Here is a 15760-nt window from a genome sequence, read left to right on the forward strand (position 1 = left end):
TTTGCAGTTGTATGCAGATTTAGATAACCATATGACAGGATTATTGGTTAGGAAGTCTGAGAAATAAATGCTAAATAAAAGGGGTTTGAACACGGAGCCTTGTGTAACATCACTGGTAGCATTTTTGTTTTCAGAAGTGACACCCATGACTTTAACTACGTAGGTTCTGTTAAACAGCTGTCAAATACACACCATATGGATTTATGTGTAGGTATGTACTAGTGTGTTAATAGTATCAAAGGCTTTGGCCAGGTGAAGATAAGCTTTATGAAATGCATAACCATTGTCTACTGTTTCGGTAATCTTTTCAAAGAAATAAATGAGGATAAGGAAGTGTGATACTGTAGCAAACATTTCCTGTTCAAAAATTAGTTTATATTCACGTATAGTGTGAATGTGTGTGTGTGTATATACATATATATATATGAATATATATGTGTGTGTGTGTGTGTGTGTGTGTGTGTGTGTATATATATATATATATATATATATATATATATATATATATATATATATATATATACACATACACACACACACACACACACACACGTATATGTATTTACTTAAATTGAGTAAATACCGTTTATGTCAACATGCATTATATAGAAACAAGTTGATCAACATTATGCAAGTCAACAGTCTACTACGCATGTGCTGAGAATTAAACATGCAAAACTTAAAAAAAAAAACACACACAAAGAAAGCATCATTTTTTTAGGGGAGCAAGCCCCCCTGCACCTCCCACAAGCCTTGCTAATTATATATTCTAAGCTCCTGATCACACAGTCTCCAGGGGAAATGCTATATTCCCCTACCTGGTGATTGTTGATCTTGCACACCTGTCGACCAAATTGTGTTGATTAAACAGATGTCAACCCAAGTACCATTCAACAAAATTAATGGGACCCATATACATAAATATGTATATATAGATACATACCACACACACACGTGTGTGTGTGTGTTTGTATATTTATATATCTATATATATATATATATATATATATATATATATATATATATATATATATATATATTATGTATGTATGAGCATTGTAAAGAAAATATTTTATGTGGGATGTTAGCATAAGTGGAGCAATATACTTTCTTAGATTTCCAATGGTTAGTTCTAGCTGGTACAGCATGTTTCAGAATTTTGTGAAGAACCTGTAATTAGTTTCCCGCAAAAACAATAAATCTGCTGTCAGACATATATAAACAGAATACTTTACTCACCCCCAAAAGTTAGCCACCTGTATAGTTGATTGTGAGGAAAATGAACAAAAATGGAATAATTACAGTAATGTTTCTTGAGTTAGCTTTAAACAGTGCACTGCTCCTGTACAAGCATAGTGTCTCCTGTGCACCCCTCTAAAACTTGTGAGGAAAGTTAACTTACCCCCCCCCCCCCAGTGGAGCCCAGGAAGTTTGAACTGCAGATTCCAATGGGCGTAGCCTAAAGCTTTTTGATAGAATTGAATTATGTCCTCAGATTTCAAACAAAGATTTATATCTCTGGGACCATAGAGGTTACTAAAGAAGTGTAAATGGCAAACTCTTCAGCACAAACTCTTTCTATATTGGTAGTATTCCTTAGGTTCTGTGTGTTAAATTGGGTTTTATAAGTCACAGTAAGCACAGTAACTATAAATGTTTGTTATATTTTGCAAACAACTTAGAATACCTCAGCCACCACTCAATTTACACATATACTATCATCAGCATTTTATTCACCCAGCTGAGAGCTGTCATTTGAGGCTAAGCATTTCTGTCCCTGCTACTTGGTTGCAAGATATTTAGGAAAACAAGAAATTTCTGACAATATAAATAAGTACTATATGATCAACAATTAATTTATCTTGACCTGCATTAGACAGAGGTCAAATATCAAGAGTTGTGTTTGCCATTATGTAAAGGTTAAGATGAAATCTTGTAATACTTTGTATATATCATAGCTTTAGAATTATTAATGTAAATATGAGTAGGCAATGTTTTACACCTAGAGGATGTAACTGCAGCAATGCCTGGAGAGGTCACCTAGCTGTCTCTGCAGTAACATCCTCTGGGCATCAAATATTGCTTGTTCATATATATACATATATATATATATATATATATATATATGTGTGTGTGTGTGTGTGTGTGTATATATATATATATATATATATATATATATATATATATATATATACACACACACACACACACACACACGCGCACAGGTAATGATGACCACACTGTCCACAGCTCAACAAAAGGTAGTAACTTCAGATGTTTGAGAGGGAAGTTAAAGAAGCAATGACATCACTCACACAAGTTAGTGACCTTCTATGTACGCCTGTGAGCAGGGCTAATTTTAGACTAAGTGGGATTCAGGGCAGAGGCCACTACTAAGTTTGTGTTAAAATCCACTTAGCCTTGATATGTGGAGGCCACCATCCCCCCAGAAGCTCTGGAGGTCTGGGTATTCTATGGTGCATTTTATCCCTTTGAGAAATTATTGTGATCTGAGAAAGTGACAAGAGGATCACTTACTTTCATCCAGACAACCCAAAACAAGCAGATATCTGTCCATCTTCAACCCCTTTTCCCATTTTGCATATGGGGTCACGGTGTCACTTCAACATACCCTCATCTACATGTAGTTCAGATGCTGGATTGTGATAAAAGAGGATAACCATCTTGTAAATGGAATGCATTTCACCTTTGTTTCAGACAAACAGTTGCCACATGTTCTTCACATTAATCACACTTGTCCTGCAAAGCCAGAATAATAAGGAAACAGCAGGCAGCAACTCATTTTCCTCCATGTACAGCCCTAGCATTTATGCCTACTCTGTTTGTGGATATGAAGTGTCAGGCTAAGTAGTCCATTTTAATTCTCACAAATACACACTAGTTCTGCAAAGCCAGATTGTAATGACTGCTTAAAACTGAGCAAATGAGAAGAACATCAAGTTACTTTTATCCAGCCAACCCCAAACCATAGTTCTCAACCTCTTACTTCCAGAATTAGAACAAATCCAAACATAATCAGGAACAGTTTTTAACATATTAGTACAGTAACATGAGGAGTTGACAAAATAAGAGAATGTGAAATAACATGCATTTTCTATAGCAAAAGAAGTCTGTAATTATTGCCATTATTCATTAAGTGTAATCTAGCACCCTTTCTCCCAATATTACCAGTTTTACTAGTAGAGCTAGAGAAAAATGTTGAGGCAAAATCAAAGACATTTAAGAGGTATGCCCAAACCCAACACAACTGCTATAACCATGAGGTCTTACGTTTCACCTTTGGTGGCACAGTCCATACAGACAAGTTGCCATACATTGCTGTATACCAGGTTGCTCCGCAAAAATCAAAAAGCCATAAAATATCTGGTTGATCACAGCCAGCATCACAAAATAAATAAATAAATAAAACTTACCTCACTGCTTCAGTCTCCTACCAGAATTCAGTACACAAAATGCCCCTCCCAGTCCCCAGTAAAGCCACACTTTAAAACATTGTAGTGTATTATTACTATTATTATTGTTATTATTATTATTATTATTTGAAGAAGGCTTCAGTTAAAAAAGGCATCCTCCAGTCATTAGTGATGGCTTTGTGCCTGTCATTTGAACATTATGTGATGTCACAGAAACATTGAAACCTCACAACTTAAGTCTAATGTGATGTTGCTTCATTGACTTGTGGGGCTTCTGTCATGTTGCAGGGTGGGCACAATGTTTTTTTTTTTTTTTTATTTGTTTTTTCGAGCAAAGAAGCTACATCTTTTGTTGTGCTAAATATATATCAGAAAAAGCACTCTTCCAAGCATGAAACTCTAAACAGTTGTCTAGTTTACCTATGCATAAGGCTGGCCCCGTAGGTAGTAATTTGATTCCCATGCAACCAGTAGTTTTCTAGCTACCTACAAAGGAGAATCCAAAAAGTCTAATGGGAAGAAGAGCCTTTAGTCCCTTCTGAAGTAAGTGTGAAAGTCCTTTGAGGTTTGATATTAGGGCCTACACGAGAGTAATCAGCACACCAGTATAATACATTTTTTACTTGCTGTAACTGCTGTCTGTAGTGCGTTTGTGAGTACAATGGCTTTTTACAAGAAATTGGAAAAAAAAAACGCTTTTGACTGAGTTTTGTTATTCAGTAGAGCGACAGTGCTGAACAGCCATAAAAATAAAGCAGTCTGCAGTAGGAAATGCAATACTGTACTTAAAAGAGAAAAGGTGAGATGAAGTGATTGAGTTCATGTTGCTACATGGTGCCTTCATTGTGAAGAGCTGATGAATTTCAACCAAGTATGGAAGTCATGGTCAGCGTACATAGATAAAAAATAGCAAACAGCATTCCTGATGATGGTATGTGACTTCATTACTGAGTAATATGGACTCTAATTTGGAACTTAGCCACTGAAACCAAGAGATAAAAGATAAAAGCAAATCACTGAAAATGTTAAAGAGAAATGTTGAACTTATAATACTGCTAGTAGCAGAAGGCTATTTTGTTTCACTGAAATCAGAAGCCAGTAACCAACAAATACATTAAGTACCTGAACTGAAACAGTGTGCAGTGAACTGTGAATTAAGAAAACTCACGTGTTATCTGCCCAGAGGCTCTTGTTGGTCCAGAGGCAGTGACACCAGCTTGGTCTTGAGTTCCATTTCAATTGAGATTTATATTTTCCTTTCTCTTCTGGAATTCTAACAATGGCTAATCAGAGGACTTTCTCAACATTTGTGTGTATGTGTGTTTGTACTTTGATAGCAACCAGTCAGTGAGCCTTATGTCTTAGAAGCATAAAGTCAGTCAAATGTGGTATAGTACCCTGTAAATATTAGACACCATCAAATTAATTCTGAACAGTATGCAATTCTGAACAGTTTGCATCTGATTACTTCTGTTTCCACATAGATGGAGTTCGCCGAAAGGTGTGCAAAAATAGTTTGGTCTTCTGATTACTGTGATTAAATGTGCATTTTAGGCAGTACAGTCAGCTGATGTGGTTATATGTGCTTATTAGACAGTACAGACAGCTGGTGTGCTTGTATGTGCTATTTAGGAAGGACAGACTGCTAATGTGGTTATATGTACTGTTTAGGCAATTCAGACTGCTGATGTAGTTATATGTACTGTTTGGGAAAGATAGACAGCTGATGTGGTTATTTGTACTATTTAGGCAATACAGTCTACTGATGTGGTTATATGTACAATTTAAGCAGTATGACAACTGATGAGGTTATTTATACTGATAGGTAATACAGGCAGATGATTTGGTTATATATACTGTTTAGGCATTACAGACCACTGACATGATTATATGTACTATCTAGGCAGTACAGCCTACTGATGTGGTTATATGTACTATTTAAGCAGTATGGCAACTGATGTGGTTATATGTACTGTTTAGGCAGTATAGGCAGATGATTTGGTTATATATACTATTTAGGCATTACAGACTGCTGATGTGATTATATGTACTATTTAGGCAAAACATATAGCTGACATACTGTTTAGGCAATATAGACAGCTGAAGTGGCTATATGTACCATTTAGGCAGTACAGACAGTGGAATGGGTAAAATGTGCTATTTAGGTAATGCAGACAGTTGAAGTGGCTATATGTACTATTTAGGCAGTACAGATAGTGGAATGGGTAAAACATGCTATTTAGGTAATGCAGACAGCTGACATGGTTATCTATACTATTTCTGTAGTACAGACAGCTGACAGGATGATATATACTATTTATAGTATAGACAGCTGGCATAGTTATATATAGTGTTTATGTAGTACAGACAGCTGATAGGATGATATGTACTATTTAGGCAGTACAAACAGCTGACATGGTTATATGTGCTATTTAGGCAGTACCATCAGTGGAAGTGGTTATATATATTGTTTAGGCAGTATGGACAGCTTACATGGTTTTATGTACTGTTTAGGCAATGTGAACAGCTGACATGGTTATATGTACTATTTAGGCAGTATGGACAGGAGAAGTGGTTATATGTACTATTCAGGCAGTATGGACAGCTGACATAGTTGTTGTGTTGTGTCTTTCGGCTTTTCCCTGTTAGGGGTCGCCACAGCAGAACGCCGGTATACTAATGATTGGCAGTAGATTTTTACGTGCCAAGTTGCCAGCAATGACACACTGTACTATTTAGGCTGTATGGACAGTGGTAGTGGTTATATCTACTATTTAGGCAGTAAAGACAACTAACATGGTTATATGGCAGTACAGACAGCTGACATGTTTAAATGTACTATTTAGGCGGTATGGCCAGCGGAAGTGGTTATATGTACCATGTAGTCAGCACAGACAGCTGACATGGTTATATGTACTATTTAGGCAGTATGGACAGGAGAAGTGGTTATATGTACTATTCAGGCAGTATGGACAGCTGACATAGTTGTTGTGTTGTGTCTTTCGGCTTTTCCCTGTTAGGGGTCGCCACAGCAGAACGCCGGTATGCTAATGATTGGCAGTAGATTTTTATGTGCTGAGTTGCCAGCCCTGACGCACTGTACTATTTAGGCTGTATGGACAGTGGTAGTGGTTATATCTACTATTTAGGCAGTAAAGACAACTAACGTGGTTATGTGGCAGTACAGACAGCTGACATGTTTAAATGTACTATTTAGGCGGTATGGCCAGCGGAAGTGGTTATATGTACCATGTAGTCAGCACAGACAGCTGACATGGTTATATATATTATTTATGTAGTACAGACAGCCAAACTGATTGTATGTACTATTTAGACAGTACAGGCAGCTGACATGATTATGTGTACTATTTATACTTATACACATAGTACACGTGGGAGGGTGGCCTAATGGTTAAGGTGTTTGCCTTACAAACACAAGGTGCAGGGTTTGAGTCTCACAAGGGATAATTGGCTAGGCTTAAAATGGCTCGCAAGGGCAGTTAGCTTAGTACTAATCTATGAACCTATGAACCTATGAACCTATATAGTGCAGACAAATTATGTGGTTTTATGTACTACGTAGGTAGTACAGGCAACTGATGTAGATATTATGTACTATTTAGGCCATACAGACAGCTGACATGGTTATTATATGTACTATTTAGACAGGAAAGCGATTTGATGTGGTTATTTGTACTGTTTAGGCAGTACAGACAGCTGGCATGGTTATATTTACTATTTGAGCAGTGCAGACAGCTGATTCATTCTTAATACACCAAAGTAATTCTCTGCTTTAGTGATGCAGAATCCCATATAGAGGCAAAACAGAATTTCAAATTTTTCACTTACTGGATATGTCTTTATTACTATTACTAACTATTTCTTAGATAGTATGACAGGCTAGTGTCATTTTGTTTTCCGGATCTCTTCTGAGAAAATGTTTGTTATATTTTGCCTTCAGAGCTATGTATTCTGTTAGGAATGATATTGTTCACACGTTTGTATTATGTGCTTTACATATGATGCAGTATCTCTCTGCATTTATTGTCTAGAGCTGTATTCAATTCACATATTGTGCATTTAATGTTTGTTGAGTCTGTTCCCACCTGTGTACTGAAAATGTGCACTGTACAGTGTTCAACCATGCCACAAAATATTCAGAAATAAACATAATGATAAAAAGGCAGAAACTGTTATTACAATGAGACACTAGTATTCATTGTAAAATAATTTGGTTCATGCTTACAAAGAACTGTAACAGTACTATAGTTTTATGTTTATGCTTATAAAATTAAAAAAGCCAGCGAATATGTGTAGCACATTGCTGATATCAGAACTAGAATATAACATCCCCTTTTTGTGCCTCATTGTATTGCAGAAAACAATTTAAATCTATCCAGAGATGATTAATAAAATGATTAATCTATGACATTTTTAAACTATCTGCAACTTGTGAGTAATTATGGAATCTGTTCTTTTAATTGGGGAATCCTTAGGGGTGACCTGTGCTTTGTTCACAAGGCTTTACCAGATTATTACTTGAATGATTCTGTTTAGAAGTAAAATAGCATGAATGTAACAACCTAGACCTGTCATTCCATGTTATCGAGAATGCATTTTTTATACTCACTGCCACTGGAGGATTATTTTACCCAATATGTAATAAACAGTTTAACCATGATCAAGGGTAAAGTAAATTTTGATGGGTTTATAGGGCTCATTCTAAGATTCAGAGAAATAGGTGGGTGTTAAATTCATCATGGAAGACATTTTAAACTTAAAAATATTGCCTAAACAATAACACATTTTTGCTTGAAAGCTTCACAGCAAACACTGCCTCATTACTAAAATTCTGTACATACAGATTACACCGTTTCCTGCTTTTCGCTGTTTAATGCATTGTCTTATATATGTGCATATTGATATGCTTTATGGCAGTGGCTGCAATGGCACTTTGTATGATGGAATTTTTGTGTGTCATGTTAAAAATGTCTGTATTTTTCTGATGGCATTTTTTAATCAACATTGTTAAAGTTAAAGGTCTTTCTAAGAAGCACACAGTTTTTATTTTTCTTATGTTTGTCTTATTTTTTTGTCACACACAGGATAATATTTCATTTCTGGTTCCATCTAGCATCTGTCCTTGCCTTTCAAGCCTTGGCACAAACCCTGATTTTGAAGAGATGGAAGATTTTTGTGGTTGCATTTCTCCAAAAGTTGACTGGAGAGTAAAAGATGATGGTCATCACATTAGTGAGTTTTACTTATATTTATACTTTGTTGAGCTTTTATAATTTTTCTTTCTGTATCATTCCACGTTATCAATAGGCAATTTGAAATTGCATATTGATAATATTAACTGGGCAGTTTGTAATTAAAATTTAGGATGTAGCAATTCTCATAACAATTATGAATTGCATTTTATCACAAAAGTAGGGCGGGAAATGGTAATAAAATATTCACATTTGTGAATAAGACATGGAGGAGAAATTGATGTATAAACAAAGAAAAAAGAAAAAATACAGCTAATTGTAAAAGGTAAGCATATGTAAATTATGCATTTCAAATGGCTCAGAAGGTCAAGTAGAGAGAGAAATATCATTTATGGCTACACAACACAAAGAAAGCAATCTAAGCATGATTTTATTTTGTTGGGGCTAGGGGTTAGTTAATGAAGACTTGTATAAAGTATAGGATTCCTTAAATGACTGCTTTATGTTTACTGTAGAAAAGTAAGGTAGAACACCTTACTGGGATGGGTATTTGGAGAATTAACGGAGTAAAGAGATTGATGATGACCTTACTGAAAAAGAAGTCTTGGTAGAACACAGAATGGAAGAGGTGGATGAGTCTCAGTAGCCAGATGATTTCCAAACAGATGTATAAAGAGACTGGTTTAATATGCTGATTGGGCATTTTGTGACATTAATCTATTCATTTTTTTTATTGCTGTGCTTTTATATTGTTTTTTTCCATTTAACGTTCTGTCATCTCTTGTGACTCTTCTGTGTCTACATCCAAACCTACACATATTTTCCATATTGTACACTGGGGCAGAGCCATTGGATTGCCCTCTCTAGACTGACCACTGTACAACAGTGGGATGGAATATTGTAAAGGAGTGGAGACTGAGGCAACCAGTGGAACAACATTCACTTGAACCAGGAGTACTTTTATCTTAAGAAAAGACCAAGTGTGTGTTTCCACCCTCGCACACAGTACTATTACCCATTGATTTGACTTGTCTGCACAGGGATACTTTTAGCATCATTGCACTACTATGCTGTCCCAAAAAACAGAGGTACTATTGGAGTGCCATCTTTTTTGCCCTTAATATCCCTGCATTAAGCTCCACTGTCCTAAGAAATGGGTTGGTAGGTCACATGGAAGTCTTAACACTGAGAACGTACGTATATTGTCGCTCAAGCAGAAGTATTTCAATTATCACTGTCACCATGATTTTTACTCAGTCATACTGTAAGCATTCAACATTTCCTGTGACAGATCCAGCAAAGATGAGTTCAAAGACTTCAGTAACTATCAGATAAGCATAAGGAGCTTTTCCATACATCTGTATATATTTAGGTAAGCACAAAAGGCATAGGCTTATACAGATTTACAAAAATCATAATGTGTAGAAGTAAAACAATGACAGATGAGTATTTTACTCAATTTTAAATTTGAAGTGAAATTATTGTCATCACCATACCTCATCTGCAAATTCTCATGCAAATAGAAACACATTATCTGCCTTTTCAGAATAACCTTAACACTGTCAAATAGAATCAGACTACTTAATCAGACCAGTACTCACATCCTGCCTATCTGTGACACAGCAGTGGTACTGCATTTCCCATTGAATAGGAGATACTATGTTAACTATTCCAAACACGATAGGGACAAGTCAGAGTCATTTAAAGATCACACACAAAAATTACAGAAGCATGAATGTGTTAAAGCATACAGTTCAAATAAAATGCATACAGTTCAGACTAACTGCATATATCATACAAGCAATAGTTTTAAACTATTTTTTGTAAATAGAAATAAAAAAGTTACAGCCTCCTGCCAGATAAACGCTCCTATTCAAAAAGCAAATATAAAAATCCAACAAGTGTAGAAAGGAGCGACACTGATCTCTTTGGTACAAAAACCAAAAACTGTATTGTAACAGAATATTCAAATCCCAAACAAAAGTAGTAATCCAGTAATGTCCAAGCAAGTGAACCACAACCACTAGTGGCTAAAAATCTTTATTCCATCAGATAAGCGCTTTCGCTGCTAAGAGCTTCTTCAGATCTATTGAATGGTACACAAGTTAAAATTCCCCAGTATATATATGGGTGTAGCAAGAGAAACAATTAACACAATTGACATAATTAAAAGGGAAATATTAAAAATCTCATATACTTGGCAATACTAAGAAATGTAGGTATATGAGTGTAAGTATTTATATCTAACATTCAAAGGTGAATGAAAAATGAATAGATAGTATAATGCACATATGTATAAAAAGACAAATGGATCAGAAAATATAAAAAGTTAAGTATGCTAAATTGTCATGTCATAGGCTGCAGGAAAAATCTTACTTGCATCTAAATACTGAAAACATTTGTAAGTTACTTGATTATTCAGTCAGAACATATACACTTAAGTGCAGCAAAAATGTGTGGATATAATCATTTTATATTCCTTCGTCTCCTCAATCTGGGTTTAATGGAGGCTCTCTCATTCAGGCCTAATCCACTGTCAGCTCTTAATCGGACAATCCAGTCACTTTCCTTACTTTCAGTTTGACTACTAATATCACCTCCTCTTTTGTTCGGTGTTACAACCTCTAAAACCCTGAATAAGAATGTGTGTGTGTTGTCATAAAGACTCACATGTTTAGCTAAGGCATTATGGCTGGAACCCTTCCTAATGTGGTATAAATGTTCCCTCATTCTATCTCTGAGCTTACGGTTTGTTTTGCCCACATAGAAACTAGAGCAGGCTTGACAAACCCCAAGATATGCCACATTACACGTCATGCAGTCTGCAGTTGTATTAGTTCTAAACACTTTGTGTGAATCAGGATGTATAAACTCAGTGGCTGTATCAATATAAGAGCAAAAGTTGGAATGCCCACATGGCATGGTGTTCCCTGCCATCTCGTCTCGTCTAGTGTGTCTCGGATAGCATAACATCTGTTTAAGGTTACTCTTATTTCTATATTGGAACCTCGGAGTATCCCCAACAATCTTTCTAAGATCATCGTCTATCTGTAGAATGGTCCAAAATGTGTTAATGATATCTCTGATCTCATTATGGTCAGATGTGAACGTAGTAGTAAATTTCACGATACGTGGGGTAAATGTACCTCTATCAATAACACCTACTTGCTCCATGGGTCCAAAGTAAGGTGTAGCTATAGTCTGTCTTAAATCTTGTATATTTTCTAAGCTCTTACTGACCTCTGCAGTGCTATAGCCTCTATCTGTCAACCTTCCTTTCAGGTTGTCTAACTCTGATAGGAAACCTGCTTGAGTTGGATTTAGTCTGGAGGCTCTAATGGCTTGACCTTTAATAATGTTCCTAAACACAAAAGCTGGGTGCATGCTAGATCTCATTAATAAGGAATTACAATAGCATGATTTTCTAAATACACCAGTATTGATGAGGCCATTAGGGAGCTTTTCTATATATAGATCCAAGAACTCAATGCTGTATAATGAGTGGTTCATGGTAAATGTAAGATAACTGGTTAACTCGTTCATTGCCTCTAGCAATAATTGTAGTTCATCTATTGAACCTTTCCACAGAATAAAGACATCATCCACAAAACGTCTGAAAAACATTACATGCTGTTTGAAAATTTCAAGATCAAACAGGACTTGCTCCTCCCAGTGGGCTAAAAACATGTTGGCATAACTATTCGCGCATGGTGTCCCCATTGCTACACCATCCACTTGTCTGTAGATCGTTTCATCAAAGACAAAAATGTTATTTTCCAACACTAGTTCTAAAAAATGTACCAATAGGTCAATCTTCACCAAGCTATAGTCACTGTGTGTCTTCAAGTAATCAGATATATATACAAGGCCAACATTGTTGGGAATAACAGTAAACAGTGATTGTATGTCAAGTGTAACAAAGACACAATCTCCTATTGAATTACTTTGTTCAATACATTCATAAAGGTCCAACAAAAACTGTTTGGAGTCCTTCAACACATATCTGTTGTCATTAAGGATGGGTCTTAGATTTTTCTCTATATAGACTGAAAGATGCTCAGTGACCCATCCACGACCAGAGACTATAGGTCTCATGGGCGGGTCACGGGCATCTTTATGTATCTTTGGGAGACCGTGCATGATAGGAATCATAGGGGCCTTGATGGTAAGGTACTCATAAAGATCTTTATCAATCAAAAGGCTCATATGTATATCGGATAGTATATCTTTAATGTGCCTTATGATCTCTAAGGATGTATCGGATGTAATAGTTTCATAAAAGCTGTCATTCAACATGTTCTTCATTGATTGATAATAATGCATGATATCCATGACAACAACTCGGCCACCTTTGTCTGCCGGTCTAATAACAATGGTATTAATGTCCTGCAATTTCCTGAGACTAATCCTCTCTTTATGGGTTAAATTACCTCTCTTATAGAATCTCTTGTTCAGACCTTTATCATAGTATTTATAAAGTTCCTCCTCTGTAAGGCGCTGGAACGTCTCTACTAATGGATGGTTGACAGGTATATACTCACTTAGGTTCTTAAAAGCAAACTGCCTATCTTTTGATTCACCTATGTCAGAACCTTTGTGTATAAGCTTAAGCATGACGTTCCTACAGAACAGTTTTAAGTCTGTCATGGTTTCAGTCAGGGCACTAGTGCTATTGGGGATGAAATTAATTCCTCTGCTCAACAATTTTACATCATCATCTGTTAACATTATACTAGATAGATTATATACTAACATTTCTCCCTGCTGTTCCACATTCTCTTCAGGGTTTGATTCTGAGGAAATTCTTCTGAGAGCTTCCTCTTCTGACGTCCACAGCTCATAGAGCGTGTGCGTCTCGGGCCCTTCTCTGGTCTTACTGGAAGAGGAAAAGAAACATTCAAAGCAGTGTCGGGACAGGCACCTATTTTATGACATTGTGTTTTAGGTCTAACAACTACATCTGTCCCTTGTTCTACATTGACTGGATTGTTCTTAATAATCCATACACCAGGGTAAAGGTTCGCATCAGTGTGCATACTGGGATGTACTATATGTATAACATCATTGGAATCGCTATTAGTCACAACATTGGTTGCGTTCCAGTGCAACCACTCTTTGAAAATTTACTTGATAGCGTTCTTGCATTGGAACGCAAGTTATTTCAGCAGAAAAGACACAAAATAATCAGAGACTTGAACGATTTTAAATTAGGCCATGTCTTCACATGGCCTAGGAATAATTACAACAATACTAGTAATACTGTAAATTCTAATAATGTTATTAATGTTGATAGTAATTTCAATAGGAATTACAGGCATTTTGATAATGTGAGCACTGTTATCAATGAAGACAATGCTAATAGTGTTAGAACTGAATGTAATGGCACTAATGAGACGTATTTTGGACCATTCTACAGATAGACGATGACCTTAGAAAGATTGTTGGGGATACTCAGAGGTTCCAGTATAGAAATAAGAGTAACCTTTAAACAGATGTTATGCTATCCGAGACACACTAGACGAGACGAGATGGCAGGGAACACCATGCCATGTGGGCATTGCAACTTTTGCTCTTATATTGATACAGCCACTGAGTTTATACATCCTGATTCACACAAAGTGTTTAGAACTAATACAACTGCAAACTGCATGACGTGTAATGTGGTATATCTTGGGGTTTGTCAAGCCTGCTCTAGTTTCTATGTGGGCAAAACAAACCGTAAGCTCAGAGATAGAATGAGGGAACATTTATACCACATTAGGAAGGGTTCCAGCCATAATGCCTTAGCTAAACATGTGAGTCTTTATGACAACACACACACATTCTTATTCAGGGATTTAGAGGTTGTAACACCGAACAAAAGAGGAGGTGATATTAGTAGTCAAACTGAAAGTAAGGAAAGTGACTGGATTGTCCGATTAAGAGCTGACAGTGGATTAGGCCTGAATGAGAGAGCCTCCATTAAACCCAGATTGAGGAGACGAAGGAATATAAAATGATTATATCCACACATTTTTGCTGCACTTAAGTGTATATGTTCTGACTGAATAATCAAGTAACTTACAAATGTTTTCAGTATTTAGATGCAAGTAAGATTTTTCCTGCAGCCTATGACATGACATTTTAGCATACTTAAATTTTTATATTTTCTGATCTATTTGTCTTTTTATACATATGTGCATTATACTATCTATTCATTTTTCATTCACCTTTGAATGTTAGATATAAATACTTACACTCATATACCTACATTTCTTAGTATTGCCAAGTATATGAGATTTTTAACATTTCCCTTTTAATTGTGTCAATTGTGTTAATTGTTTCTCTTGCTACACCCATATATATACTGGGGAATTTTAACTTGTGTACCATTCAATAGATCTGAAGAAGCTCTTAGCAGCGAAAGCGCTTATCTGATGGAATAAAGATTTTAAGCCACTAGTGGTTGTGGTTCACTTGCTTGGACATTACTGGATTACTACTTTTGTTTGGGATTTGAATATTCTGTTACAATACAGTTTTTGGTTTTTATACCAAAGAGATCAGCGTCGCTCCTTTCTATACTTGTTGTATTTTTTGTAAATGGCAAAGATAAATATGCCATAATTTTGTGCAAATTGAAACTTCTTCCAACAAAATTCTAACCTCGAATGAGAAGTACAGTGCTGCAGTTATCTTAAACTTAAAGTTTGCAGTTCCTGAATGAAACTAACTTTGCATTTTCTTGGTCCACAAAATGAAGAATGTGGAGTATAAGTGTCACAACAGGTAACACACACACCTTTAATGCTGGAAGACCACGGGATTTTTTGTTCTAGTCTCAATTCAGGTGATTGGACTGCTGACACTGCAGTACAGCACTGGAGGGGAGGGGAATGCTGCTCTCCTGAGTCTGTCATCCTTCGGATAAAATGTTAAACTGAGGTCCCATCTGCCAGAGTTGGTGGAAGCTCAGATGGACATAAAAGGTCCCACTGTACCTATTGAAAATAGTAGGGACCCTTTATTTTAAGAGCAACATATTAAACATTATTTACACTATTTACAGTATTTATAATCTTATTCACACAGTTCAGTACATACATTTTTTAACACTTTCTTTTATACTTTACT

At 36.1% G+C, this 15760-nt stretch overlaps 1 protein-coding gene across 1 annotated transcript in view; it reads left to right on the forward strand.

The window, feature by feature from the left end:
- Positions 1–15760, forward strand: part of DPH6 (diphthamine biosynthesis 6) — a 2556557-nt gene that overhangs the window by 1318322 nt on the left and 1222475 nt on the right. The window contains exon 9 of the mRNA XM_044073989.1: positions 8540–8687. Within this exon, the coding sequence (XP_043929924.1) occupies positions 8540–8687 (148 nt within the window). The remainder of the gene's footprint in view (positions 1–8539; positions 8688–15760) is intronic.

The sequence above is a fragment of the Protopterus annectens genome, chromosome 6.part0 (genome assembly GCF_019279795.1).
Source record: "Protopterus annectens isolate FY-2018-M chromosome 6.part0, PAN1.0, whole genome shotgun sequence".
Taxonomy (NCBI): domain Eukaryota; kingdom Metazoa; phylum Chordata; order Ceratodontiformes; family Protopteridae; genus Protopterus; species Protopterus annectens.